This window comes from Malaya genurostris, chromosome 1, assembly GCF_030247185.1.
Source record: "Malaya genurostris strain Urasoe2022 chromosome 1, Malgen_1.1, whole genome shotgun sequence".
Lineage (NCBI taxonomy): Eukaryota > Metazoa > Arthropoda > Insecta > Diptera > Culicidae > Malaya > Malaya genurostris.
Genome location: NC_080570.1, coordinates 106,728,278 through 106,742,334, shown reverse-complemented (window position 1 = coordinate 106,742,334; position 14,057 = coordinate 106,728,278). Strand labels below are relative to the sequence as shown.

The window sequence follows — 14,057 nt, the reverse complement described above, 5'->3', positions numbered from 1 at the left end:
AAAAACCGATTTCAACGACAACATTATTTAGAGAAATGGACCGGTGAATTAGCCTCCATGTTCGTGTGATTCGACGTCGCTCGATTATTTTTTATGGGGATACGTAAAGTCATTGGTTTATGTGGATAAACCAGCAACGATTGATGCTTTGGAAACCAATATTCAAAGTGTCATTACTGAAATACGTCCTTAAATGCTTGAAAAAGTGGTCCAAAATTGGCCCTTCAAGAATGACCTTCGTGAAAAAAGAAATCATATTTAAATACTGAATGCCAAGAAATTATCTACCAAACAAAAACACCTGTTTTAATCCACCTAGTGGTGTAATGATGCCTTTCTCATATCAATCATATTCCCATATGTAATACTGTGGTATAATATTCAAAATCTTTCTCTTCGATTCTTGAAAGAAACCAAAGAAATTGTTTGGGCATTAACTAGTAAAACCTCCAGAATGAAACAGTGCTTTGATCGCTTAGGCCATTATAGGTACTTCCGCCACTGGAACCCAACAACTGGATTAATCGATGTCGGTTCGTATGGGGCCATCAACTAACATGACGTACAAACTCTACTAATTTTTAATACAATTTTGAAGATTTTATATGATTTTGTCATCGTTCTCTAAACGACGGGTTGAATTTTTGTTGAATCCAAAAATAGGCAGTAATTTAAGACCTTTCATTGGGCCCTAAGATTGGGAATATCAGCTCTGCCGAAATCGGATGAAATTCAGTAATTCGTTATGGGACCATGAGACCTTTCAATCCGTAGGCCACTGGTCTCCCAAGCCAATTTACGTATGTTTGAAGCCCTGACCTGGAAGGTTTCTTAGTGTCAATAAGATTGTAGCACTAACTAAGCAATGTTTCTGCACAAGTATGAAATCGGCTGTGGGTCTGTTGAAAAAAAAATTGTCAAATTTAACAATGTAATGTAATACCAAGACGTTGTTGTAACAAGACGACATATTTATCGACTTCTTGATGATTTTACCTCTAGGTTTTTGGAAACCTGGTCGTCAAATGGTGAGATAACTAAACCCTCACAAGTTCCTATCTCATGCCTCCCCGAGCGTCTATGATGACATTTGGTCAATAAAACGGCGTCGACTGGATGCTATCGCCTTCTGCGTTAGTAGCAGAATGAGAGGGTGCGAAATGGCTTGTAATTTGAAGCCCATCTTAAAGTGTAATATTTATCATAGTATATTGTTGTTTGTTGCAGTATTTGTTATATATTGAATTGAATTATATTGCATTGTATTATGTTTTGTTATTATTATTATTACTATTATTATGATTATTATTATTATTATTATTATTATTATTATTATCATTATTATTATTATTATTATTATTATTATTATTATTATTATTATTATTATTATTATTATTATTATTATTATAAAATAAATATTATAATTCCCGCAGTACTGCTACGAAAGAAGAGCATAACTTACACTGCGACATCAACTGTTATACATTTTATCATAGCATAATATTTCATATATTATCTTCTGTTATGTTATATTATATTGTGCTATATTATATTATTTTATATTATTCTATGTCACAGAGAACAGATATCCAACAGACATTCATACGTGCAAAGCTCACAATCGATCAAAAACAACAACGGAAAACCATGCTGAAATTGAACGAATTGGACTTCGAATTGCTCCCTCATCCACCGTATTCTCCAGATTTGGCCCCCAGTGACTTTTTCCTGTTCTCAGACCTCAAGAGAATGCTCGCTGGTAACAAATTTAGAAGCAATGAAGAGGTAATCGCTGAAACTGAGGCCTATTTTGAGGCAAAGGACAAATCGTACTACAAAAATGGTATCGAAAAGTTGGAAGATCGCTATAATCGCTGTATCGCCTCTGATGGCAATTATGTTGAATAATAAAAACGAATTTTGGCAAAAAAAATGTGTGTTTCTATTAAACGATACAAACTTTTCAAACGAACTGTTATGTTATATTATATTATATAATATTGTGTTCTATTTTATTATATTATATTATATTATATTGAATTGTGTTCAAGTAAAGGGTGATTTTTTAAGAGCTTGAGAACTTTTTTAAACAATAAAACGCATAAAATTTGCAAAATCTCATCGGTTCTTTATTTTAAACGTTAGATTGGTACATGACATTTACTTTTTGAAGATAATTTCATTTAAATGTTGACCGCGGCTGCGTCTTAGGTGGTCCATTCGGAAAATCCGCTTTTTTATCGACAAATTTTGTTCAGCGATGAGGCTCATTTCTGGTTGAATGGCTACGTAAATAAGCAAAATTGCCGCATTTGGAGTGAAGAGCAACCAGAAGCCGTTCAAGAACTGCCCATGCATCCCGAAAAATGCACTGTTTGGTGTGGTTTGTACGCTGGTGGAATCATTGGACCGTATTTTTTCAAAGATGCTGTTGGACGCAACGTTACAGTGAATGGCGATCGCTATCGTTCGATGCTAACAAACTTTTTGTTGCCAAAAATGGAAGAACTGAACTTGGTTGACATGTGGTTTCAACAAGATGGCGCTACATGCCACACAGCTCGCGATTCTATGGCCATTTTGAGGGAAAACTTCGGAGAACAATTCATCTCAAGAAATGGACCGGTAAGTTGGCCACCAAGATCATGCGATTTGACGCCTTTAGACTATTTTTTGTGGAGCTACGTCAAGTCTAAAGTCTACAGAAATAAGCCAGTAACTATTCCAGCTTTGGAAGACAACATTTCCGAAGAAATTCGGGCTATTCCGGCCGAAATGCTCGAAAAAGTTGCCCAAAATTGGACTTTCCGAATGGACCACCTAAGACGCAGCCGCGGTCAACATTTAAATGAAATTATCTTCAAAAAGTAAATGTCATGTACCAATCTAACGTTTAAAATAAAGAACCGATGAGATTTTGCAAATTTTATGCGTTTTATTGTTTAAAAAAGTTCTCAAGCTCTTAAAAAATCACCCTTTATATCGACAACGGGGAGAGGCAGGGAGTGCATCAGGGTATCTTACAAGTGAATGAGTGGATTGCCAAAATGAGTCACGCGGGGGAAGCTTTATGTTTCTCCATGAAGGTCTGGAATGAGTAAGACGCACCCTTCTAACAAACAAACCATCAGGCGGGTTTAAGCTGGTACAGTGAAATTCGTTATTATATGGTCGGAAGTTCTTGCTGGAAGGCGCCGGGTCCTCAAAACCCATTTTGGCAATTATTATTGCAAAAATATAACGGCGATATTGATTCTCCGAAGCTTTTATCTAGTCTTGATTGCCGTGCATCACAACGATCGCTACGTTCTACTAGTTTACTTCAACAGAGATTTCACCGAACGCCGTTTGGATTCTATGAACCGATAATAACATGCATCAGAACATTTGACACTGTTGAACATCTCTTCGATTTCGGTGAACCTACACATAAATTTGCGCAGAAAGTGTTACGATCCACTATTTTATAACTCGACTACATTATATTCAATAAGAAACTTTATTGTCGGATGAATTAGAGAAAAGTAAATAAATAAATTATGATATATTATATAAAGAGCGCCCCGGAGGGCAGTCCCTTACGAGTGAATAACTGGATGAAGTAGTTGATTACCAACCCGTGTCATGTGGAGGAAGCTTCGTGTTTCCCCCTAAAAGGTCTAAAATGCTATGGTGATATGGTATAAGTATATATGGTATAAGTGACGTAACTGGCAAACGCAATTGTGTCGTGAATACGACTCACTTTAATATGGGGCGCCTTTTCAAAATTTACCCTCTGAAAGAGTGATAAGTTTTTAATCGTGAACATATCTTGTTGTACCTAACGTATCAACATAATTTTTGCCATATGTCATCGGAAATATGATCAGCAAATTATGATAACATTTTCAGTTGAGTGAAATAATCACAAATAATTCAAAATTAAAGTATTTTAAAATGGTATCGACGATGAAAGAATGACGCCATTCTCGAATCTGGACCGGTATAAAAGGTTAACTGGTAAAATAAATAATATAAAAGAGGTTAACACTTGATATTTTTCGTTCATTCTAGCCTGCGTAGTTGACTAAGCAGAAAGTAAAGCCAGTTCATCATTCCGGTTGGTTCAGATGCAGGGCTCAGTTCCAGTTCTAATATCCAGAATTCAGTTCAGCGTTGAATCAATTGCGGGACGTTCGCAGAGTCAGTTTCGCTTCAAACAAGAGCGATTGCGTCATCCTGCTGCTGGTCGCTTGCATTGAACTAAAATGGGGAACATTATACTAAATCAACCCTTCTAATTGATGCTTCGTTCATTTTTTGCCAGAATAAAATACCAAAATTCTGGAACTGAAGCCGAATTTTCGAATTGGATTCTAGGCCGGGATTTTAAAACCGAATTCTGAGTCTGAGGTCAGGGTTGATTCTAGACCTGGGCTTTGGATCTGAATTTCGAAACTGAGTTCTGGAAATGAAATAGTGGTTCAGAAATTCCTGGCCGGATTTCAAATTTAGAATATAGTTTCAGAATTCTGAACCTGAAATTCTGGATCTTCAGACCGAAATCCAGGAACGGAATTCAGACCGAATTTAAGTTGTATTTGATTAATTGAGTTATACACTGCATTCCAGAGTCCAGGTTCGGAGTTCTAGAACAGAATGCAAGTATAGAATTTGGTCACTAATTTGTCACATCAGCGTTTAGTAAAATAATTTCACTGGAATAATGTTTTAACAGCATTAAATTCTACTACATATAGTAGAATTTAATGGTGTTAAAATATTATTTTACCAGAATTTGGTTTCAAAGTTCAGTTCTACAATTCTAGAAATGTAATTGAATTTGGAAACTAGATTCGGAATATCTTAGAACTAAATTCTGAATCTTCTGAGCTGAATTCTGGATCCAAATTTGAAAACGAAATCCTAGATCGGGATTCGGTAACTAAAGTTCAGCTGTGGATCAGACTCCAGGTCCAGAGTTTAGTGCTAGTTCAGAATCGAAATTGAGTTTCAGAATTCAATACTAGTATTCGGATCAAAAATTCGGTTCCTGAATTCCAGTTAAAGAATTCAGAATCTTTATCGCCAAAGAAACTGAACATTTTACTGTATTCACGTCATCGAGTTATGCCTCTGAAATTTTTTTCACGGCTTTTTTCTCCAATTTCAACCAGTTTAGATTCGTCTGAAATCAAATGGCAGATAGTACGGATTCCGGAGATGTAAACTTATCGCACAATATCTCTAGAAAGCGACCAATGAAATGCATTATTGCTGATACTTTTGGTTTCGATAATGTTGTCGAATGTCAAAGAATCAACCCAAATTCTTGTCAGAAATTACATTAATGAAGGAAAATGTTCCAAAAAGACTATTCAATAACAAGAGAAGGCATCATCATTCCACTAGGTAGATTGAGAAGAGTTGCTTTTCTTAATATCTAGTTGTTGTAGTAAACTGTAAACTTCGTTTTTCATTAGGTTATTCCGTTAATGTGGTCGCCATTTAATCACATTTTCCACATGATGAATATTATCAATTTTATGTCATTCAGAATCTTTATCATTTTTAGCTCTCTTTCTCTCTCTCTCTCTCTCTCTCTCTCTCTCTCTCTCTCTTATATAAAAAAACAATTGTGTACAGAGTTCATTACCTACTTGAAACACGGCGTGTAGTCACAACTGTTTTACATATTCATGTTCAGATGAAGATCACAAATTGTAATCGAAATACAAACGAAAATAAATGAAATTATCATCTGTATGTACGGATACCGTGACTCGTAGTAACGTTATAGTGGTAGTTAAATTGAAGGGGAAAATAATTCTTCGTGATTGACAAAATATATCGAATAGTAATAAACACCCTAGAATAGGAGTAAAACTAATGAATAAAAAGACAAGTGAAAGACATGCGGGTCCTTTCTGGATTTTTTAATTGTCATATATGGAAGTGAAAAAAAAGTCACATACGGGTATGTGACGTTCGTATCGTAATGCTTATAAAATCAGAAGCAAACCTGGGCAGTTCACCTACCGATTAAAATCGGACAACACGAAAGGCATACACTGAAATGTGCTTAGTGTCTGACTAGAAAGAAGCACTCTGATCATATCCTTACAATTTGTCATTCCTCTAGCATACCGATAACACACCAACACGACCGGAAAACCACACACGCTGCCACGCCATGAGAAAGTGATGTCGTGTAGCATCACACGTCATTCACACAGCACACACATCGGCCGTCGTCAGCAGCAATAAGCTGTCCCACACACAGTGGCCGCGTGAATAAACGAAAGACGAACCAAAAACATTTTGCCTTTGAATGAAACAAAATGGCAGCAGCGCAGTAATTTCTGCTTTTGAACGCTGGCATTTCCATCGGTAGCTGCACAGTGCCACTGAGTTTACTTTCATGTTTTTTTCCATTGTAAGCAGGAAGCAAGTCTCAAGGTTTCAGTCAAGTTTGGCAGATGCTGTACCGTGATGTGGTGGGTTATTGACGAAATTACTTTAATTGCATGATCACGATTTGTTCTAGCAACATAAACAAAGAGAAATTGTACAGAAAATTTATGGTGGTTAATTCAAAAGTAAACTCTCGCCGCTCTCTCACTGATGAGTACCGGTATGTCTCACTCTCTTCATTACACTACAGAAAGATACTAACCTCTCACGGTGCAGCAAACAGATACGGTCCTTGGAAACTTTCAGCTTTTTCGATATAATTTTCTTCAGGTTTTCTACGGAATTTTCGCTGTCTACAATGACTGAGAAGCTGCCGCCAGTCGTCGTGGTCACATTCAGTGTTAACGAGTTGGTTCCTGGCGAGTTACCGCTGCTATTGGAACCACACCCAAGTGCCGGACTTGATGTCGACGATGACGAAGACGTCGGCGGCGTCGATGAGCCACCTTCTTGTGGGTCACCTCCGCCTGATTTATCCATTATTACTGCGAGTGTCTGAGCCGAATTAGCTTTCACACTACACTAGCCTATTGAATAGAATCTCGCACTGCTCTTTCACGCTAGCTCAAGCAAATTACACCACGATTTTTTCAACCTCCCTTTTCAGATACTGGCGCTATTCCTTTTTCACTTTTTCATTTTCCTAATCAATCATTATAGAACGACGGAAAACTTGAAGAACACCACACCTATAAAACGGGGGATGACTTTTAGGGGTTTGTTGCACTATTTTCTATAAAAGAATTACCAGCCCGTGCTGTCCGTGGCCGTAAAGAAATACAATTTCAATAACTAAACATCATTTACACCTCCGGGAGAGCCTTTTGTGGATTTACACTCCCATTCACACGACACGTACTGAAAGATGCAATTGTAAAACAATCGCCACAAACAGCAATCTTGGAGAACAGCCTTCAATTATATAAGGACGGCAACTTTGCAGCACTTGATATCCTCTGAGTGAAGTAAACGAAATACACTCGCCAATATTTTGGCGACAAGATATGCCCAGAGTACCAGAGGCCCAGTTTTTCTTTTCTTTTTCGCGTGACGGCGATTATGTGGACTACGCACGAGCACGGTGGGTTATGCGCGACGGAGGCTACACTGTATTTATTATCTTTCCTCTACTGCTTATATCAGCTCCCTGTAACAATCGTACAAATACAGACAGAATTCTCCTTCTGCTTCCCTAGCCGCTGATGTATTGCCCGACACCAGACAAATCGACAAACCAGCAGCAAACTAGCGATGCACTCCGCGCGATTGCAAGTCCGTCCGATGACTGGTGAGCATAATGTCGGCTCAGGCTCTTGATGGTTATTCGCATGCGACAAATTGAGAAATGAGTGCTCTCAGTTTGTGAGTGACGTTGAGGCGCAACAAAAATATGTGTTTCAAGAGGAAAGGAAAAACTGTGAAGTTATGCCACCATGCTACACGGCGTTCAACGGGATCTATCGGAGAACATTGAGAAAATAATGTCACACACTATGTTGTCTTATGGCGTTTTCGTTTTTAATTTGCACTACACCGGTGCAGTGCTACACTGAGGCATGAATAAACGAACAAAAATGACGAAAACATAAACAGTAACCATTGACTACAATTAACGATTCCATTGCACAGAGCTACACCAAACTTTTGATGAGTGCTACACCAGTGGTATCGGTGCAGAAAAAGTGTAGCACTGGTGTAGTGCAATTGGTAAAAACGAACGGTTTAGGTGCAGCTTTCGCTACACCGGTGTAGTGCAATTTAAAAACGAAAACGACATTACATTCGGCATAAGCGTGAGAGCAGAGCTTTTGATGCATGCAATGCCTTATTGCATGCAATATTTGAAGCTTTTGAAAAAATTGAATTCACAGGGTAATATTAAAACATGATCTTTCTGTTCATTGCCAACGAAACATTATCATTTTCAGTAAATTTTTGTAATTTCTTAAATCTAGCAATAAAACCTCACAAATACTAGTTCATGAAATGAAATCTCGTAATATATAAACAGGCACTTTGAGAAGATATGCGAACAATCCAAAAATTTGTTTTTATGAAAGAAAAATTTAAGATTTTATTTACGACTACAAGGCTTGCTCTCGGTTTGAAAAAGGAAGTATAGATAGATATTTATCATTTAAATTATTACATCCAATCGCATTTCAATAAATATAGTTTCTGTTTATGTCTGCCTGATTTAGAAACATTGGCAACGACAACTTGGTTACGTTATAATTTTGCTTTTCTCAAAAGCTACCAATTTTTTTCACTGAAATTTTAATGAAACTGAAAGTCCGCCATAACAACAGATTACTGTACAATTTTGGTAGCGATGATTCCATCACATCTGGAAAACTTAAAAAAAACCATTTGTGTCTCTGTTATAAGTAATTTTTTATGCTCGTTCCATAGTAATTTTCTAGGGTGAGGAAGACGATTTTAATTTTGTAACCAGTGAATTTCTTTGCCAATCATTCGGGTTTCTAAAATTAGTTCTAATACAGACGATGTATTTGTAGTTTTCTAGAAAAATCGTCAAATTTATCGTCTCATATTTTTGGGGGCAAAACAACCCGAATTGTGTGAGGTAAAATGCTTACGAATTCGCTTACAAAAATTATCCATAAGTTATCAATTTATTGAATAATAGTGAACAATCTTCCACCTGGCAAATATTTCGTCAACGGAAAGTCTAAAGCTTTCTTTAAAGAAGAAGAAGAATAAGCTTTATGAGGGTGCATATTGCCCCGTGGTTGTCATGAGCCTTAATCCGTTGTTTTGATGGATGTTTACCCGTTGTTTAAGATCATCCTGCCTCTATGTTCAGATAATCGTCACTTCGCGTAATTTAAAATGTATATTTTTCATGTTTTCCACGATCGGGCGTCATGCCCCGCATATATTTCAATAGACAATTTTTAAGGGTTTTAGAAAATAAGATATTTCATGTAGTTTTCAATTTATTCAGCGAATATTAGTCCGTAATTCAGAGAAATAATGATTACGGAAGATAGTCATGCATGAAACTCTTCCGTGTTATTCTCTATAGTTAAAATAAAGCTACATTTCTTAGAGGGTGCATTTTACCCCATCTACCTCTAATGGTTTTTGCCTTTCTCTATAGAAAGGTATTAGAATTGTTGGTAAACCCGACTTTCGAACGGAGCATCGGAGACCCATAGTGTTATATACCATTCGACTCAGTTCGACGAGATCGGAAAATGTCTGTGTGTGTGTATGTGCACTATTAGAAGATATTTATACGCGCTCAATTTTCTCAGAGATGGCTGAACCGATTTTAACAAACTTATACTCGTTTGAAAGCTACTGTTGGGCCATTGATCAAGTTCAAAGATCAAACGGCTGTGATTTTTGGTTCCGAAGATATGATGGTATACGTGACGTAACCGACAAAACGCGTTGATTTTTACCGCTCTTATACCTAATTTCGTAAAGCGCTAGTGCTCAAAAGTTTAAGCACCTCGAAAAATGTCCTCATGCAAAATTTGAGCTAAATCGGACATGCGTAAGGGGTGCTGCCCGGCGATTAAGGTTTGAAAATGTTCAATCTTGAAAAAGCACCTTAGGGGGGGGGAGGTACATGAAATTTCCCAAATCGAAATTTTTGAAACCATTTTCCCACTCTTCTTGAGGTACCCCCAAAACATGCTTTTTGAACGCTTCAACAGCTTCAGCTTGTTTAGTTTTGGGCTCATACGAGTAAATCCATGTTTCGTCACCTGTTTAGATGTTATACATCCAATTTGAAGCACCACGATTGAATTGCACCAATCGACACGAGTCTTTTTCTGAAGGATTGTCAAATTATGTGGGATCCAACGTGAATAAATTTTTTTCACTACTAAATGTACGTCACATACCAGTCTTCCATTATCAGATTTTTCACAGCAACGATGGTTTCCTGCAAAACAGCTGATTTTGGACGACCTTTTTTGAATTCATCGGGAAGCGAATTACGACCACGAATGAATTCGTTATACCAGTTTTTACAGTCGCATAGGATGGTACTACCAAAGATAAACTCAAACAAACTTACGATACGATTCATTGAGAAAGGTTGGGTCAGTAATCGTGAACCAGTTGGTTCAGTAATAATGTAATTTTATTGACCCTCCGTTAATAAGCGTCGATTAGTTCCGACAAAATGCCATGGAAACAGTACAAGTTAGGAAAGAATCAAACATATGTTCACATTCAGCACATAATGATTTATTGCCTCAACTGACTTTTATGCTTCATGGAATGAAGAAATAACAAACTAAATAAATTCTAGGAAATGGTTATAGGTTACGTTCTCATTGTAAGTTTTTACTTTCTTATTTTAAGAATCACAGGATATGAAGCAAAATTGCTTAATATCGTTCATACTGTAACTTGATATTTTTTTCAAACATAAACAATCATTGTCATAGTTACGACGCATCTAGCGATCATACGCTTGTTGTTTTGCTTCAAAAAACTGAAACTGACAGTGAACCGAGCTCATCGAGGGGTCCTATTCAAATGATACATAAGAAATCGCAGACCACTCCATCTTGAGTTTATCTTTAGTACTACACTGCCAGAAGTCGAATTCAGTTGATTGAAGCACTATTGTCTTGATAATCCATAGCGAAAGTCATAATAAGTTATTGCACGATTTAATTCCATTTTTTGATGAGGTAAAATTTTCAACTCACTGTAAACAACACAATTAGTTCTCAAATGACAGAATGCTTCTGAAGCAACTGAAGGTAATGGTTTAAAATGTCAAACTTTACGATGGAAACGTCAAATCCACCGGGCAACTCTAAGTGTTGCCAAGGCTAAAAAGCTAAGTAACAAACTACGTATTTATTAAAATTAACCGGACAATAAATATATACATTTTTTGAATATATATAACCGACATAAAAATTTCATTTTTTCGGTGGTTGTAGCAAATACAAATAATAATACCCCTAAGTCCCATATGTTTTCCGTTGCTGTATAGCAACAAATTCAAAGGTACACTCCAGCTAATCGATGGATGAAGAATTGCGATATATTTTGGCAGTGATAGGACTTTATTCCATAAACGGGCCTTGCGTGAAACATGGGTACGATTCGTATCCCGAGTAGAGTGTGAGATTAAAAAGAAAACTCAATTTGATGTTGTGCTGTTCGTATACATCGATTACTTAATTTGCTATCGTTTTGGTCGTTGTAACGGTTAAAAGATCAAAATTGAAATAAAAAAAAATGCTGTATGACATCAAACTGGAAACTAGTTTTGCTCTCAGTGAAAGCACATTGAAAACTTAATATGATGTAGATTTTCTCGAAATGACACGTCGTGAGCATAATCTAAAAATAGAACAGCCTAAAAAGATCCGGGATAGTATACATTTAGGCGATATTACTCGCCTAAATGTATACTATCCCGATCTTTTTGCGATTGCTATGGATTGTAAGTGCTAGCTATAAGGAGATGGAAAATGTTCAATTATATGACAAGCAGTGTTGATTCACAATGTTGTATGCAGGTAGTTTCTGTCAAGGCACACTCGTTGCGTCGCTTCCATCCCTCATCCATCGTAAATAGCAGTGTGGCTATTTAAGCACAGTATGAAAATGTTCTCTTTGTCCTTCTCATATCCAAAACTGTAGCATTCAAACATTATAACATCAAATTGAGTTATCTACTTGATCTCACTCAACTCGCACATGTAATCACTTTGAAATACGAATTTAGAGGCTCTGAAGACCGAACGTTTTACAGTGTAGTCTCCTACAACACAGGGAACGTGAATGAGGAATCCGGGAATAAGGTACATATCCCAGATCATTTGTTTTTTCGACTAATTGGGACAATGAACGATTATCTCGCTTCTGACCACAGATAGAACCAGAATCTCTTCAATAAATTTTTAGTTTTTGTGTAGACTTATAATTTACGATCATTTGATGCAGAATTAGTCATGTGACTTAAAATTTATGAAGATTTAGTTAGACGGTTTCTTTAGAAAAGTGTATTAAAGTTCCAAGATCTATTAGATGATTGATAAAATACTTCTCATAGTATCTAGCGTTAGTGAGAATATGAAGTTCTAAGCATTTATAACTAGGAATGAGAATTGTTTTGAAGAGGTTCTTCGACACAGTTTGTGGACTACTTAGGAACATACAAATTGAACATATATTTTCTTGGTGGCTCCTCTAAGCCACTAAAGTATTATTAAGAATTAGCTCTAGGTTCTGAAATCTGAGACATTCAATGTTCGATGTTCGAACTTCGTAAACAATGAATTGTTGGATATGAAGTTATGGATATTTCCAGAACGGGTTTGGCGAGTAGATTATTTTCTCCATCCAGGTCCCCGATTTCTGGATGCACTGAAAATAATGATCTAAAAACTTTGGAGTGAGTTTCGCGACGTCGTATGATAACAAATATCGAAAAAAAAATTTTTAACTGAACGCAAAAATTGTTACAGGATCGGATACTTAAAGTATCTAGAAGGAAATCGATGACGTCAAATATACATCTCATATCAAATTCTGAAATAAGTTCCTTCTATGGCAGACGATCAGCGAGATGGGAACGCCAAAGCCACTATTCAGATTGACCTGCTTCAGACAAACGTGGTACCGATGATCACCAACTTATCTAATGCCTCACAGACGTGTGGTTTGACACCAATATTCTCGTGGTTAAAAAGAAAGAGCATTATTTGCGTAAAAGTTAAAAAAAAAATTGAAAAAAATCGTTTCTTCGCGGTTATGGTTGCGGTCAACTGCAGGATCTCGGCAGGATGTCAAAGCATTTTTGTAAAAGGCAACAAAGGATTGAAGGTAAAGGGTGATTTTTTAAGAGCTTGAGAACTTTTTTAAACAATAAAACGCATAAAATTTGCAAAATCTCATCGGTTCTTTATTTTAAACGTTAGATTGGTACATGACATTTACTTTTTGAAGATAATTTCATTTAAATGTTGACCGCGGCTGCGTCTTAGGTGGTCCATTCGGAAAGTCCAATTTTGGGCAACTTTTTCGAGCATTTCGGCCGGAATAGCCCGAATTTCTTCGGAAATGTTGTCTTCCAAAGCTGGAATAGTTACTGGCTTATTTCTGTAGACTTTAGACTTGACGTAGCCCCACAAAAAATAGTCTAAAGGCGTCAAATCGCATGATCTTGGTGGCCAACTTACCGGTCCATTTCTTGAGATGAATTGTTCTCCGAAGTTTTCCCTCAAAATGGCCATAGAATCGCGAGCTGTGTGGCATGTAGCGCCATCTTGTTGAAACCACATGTCAACCAAGTTCAGTTCTTCCATTTTTGGCAACAAAAAGTTTGTTAGCATCGAACGATAGCGATCGCCATTCACTGTAACGTTGCGTCCAACAGCATCTTTGAAAAAATACGGTCCAATGATTCCACCAGCGTACAAATCACACCAAACAGAGCATTTTTCGGGATGCATGGGCAGTTCTTGAACGGCTTCTGGTTGCTCTTCACTCCAAATGCGGCAATTTTGCTTATTTACGTAGCCATTCAACCAGAAATGAGCCTCATCGCTGAACAAAATTTGTCGATAAAAAAGCGGATTTTCCGAATGGAC

General features: G+C 37.0%; 1 protein-coding gene across 4 annotated transcripts in view; it reads right to left on the bottom strand.

Annotated features, from left to right (window-relative positions):
- LOC131425320 (midnolin homolog) overlaps nt 1-7,729 on the bottom strand; it is a 157,409-nt gene extending 149,680 nt beyond the window's left edge. For 3 of the 4 annotated variants that reach the window (XM_058587126.1, XM_058587124.1, XM_058587127.1), the window contains exon 1: nt 6,659-7,729. In XM_058587126.1, coding sequence (XP_058443109.1) covers nt 6,659-6,936 — 278 coding nt within the window. In that variant the 5' untranslated portion in view covers nt 6,937-7,729. The remainder of the gene's footprint in view (nt 1-6,658) is intronic. The other variant, XM_058587125.1, reaches the window with a different exon arrangement.
- Nucleotides 7,730-14,057: the final 6,328 nt, after the last annotated feature.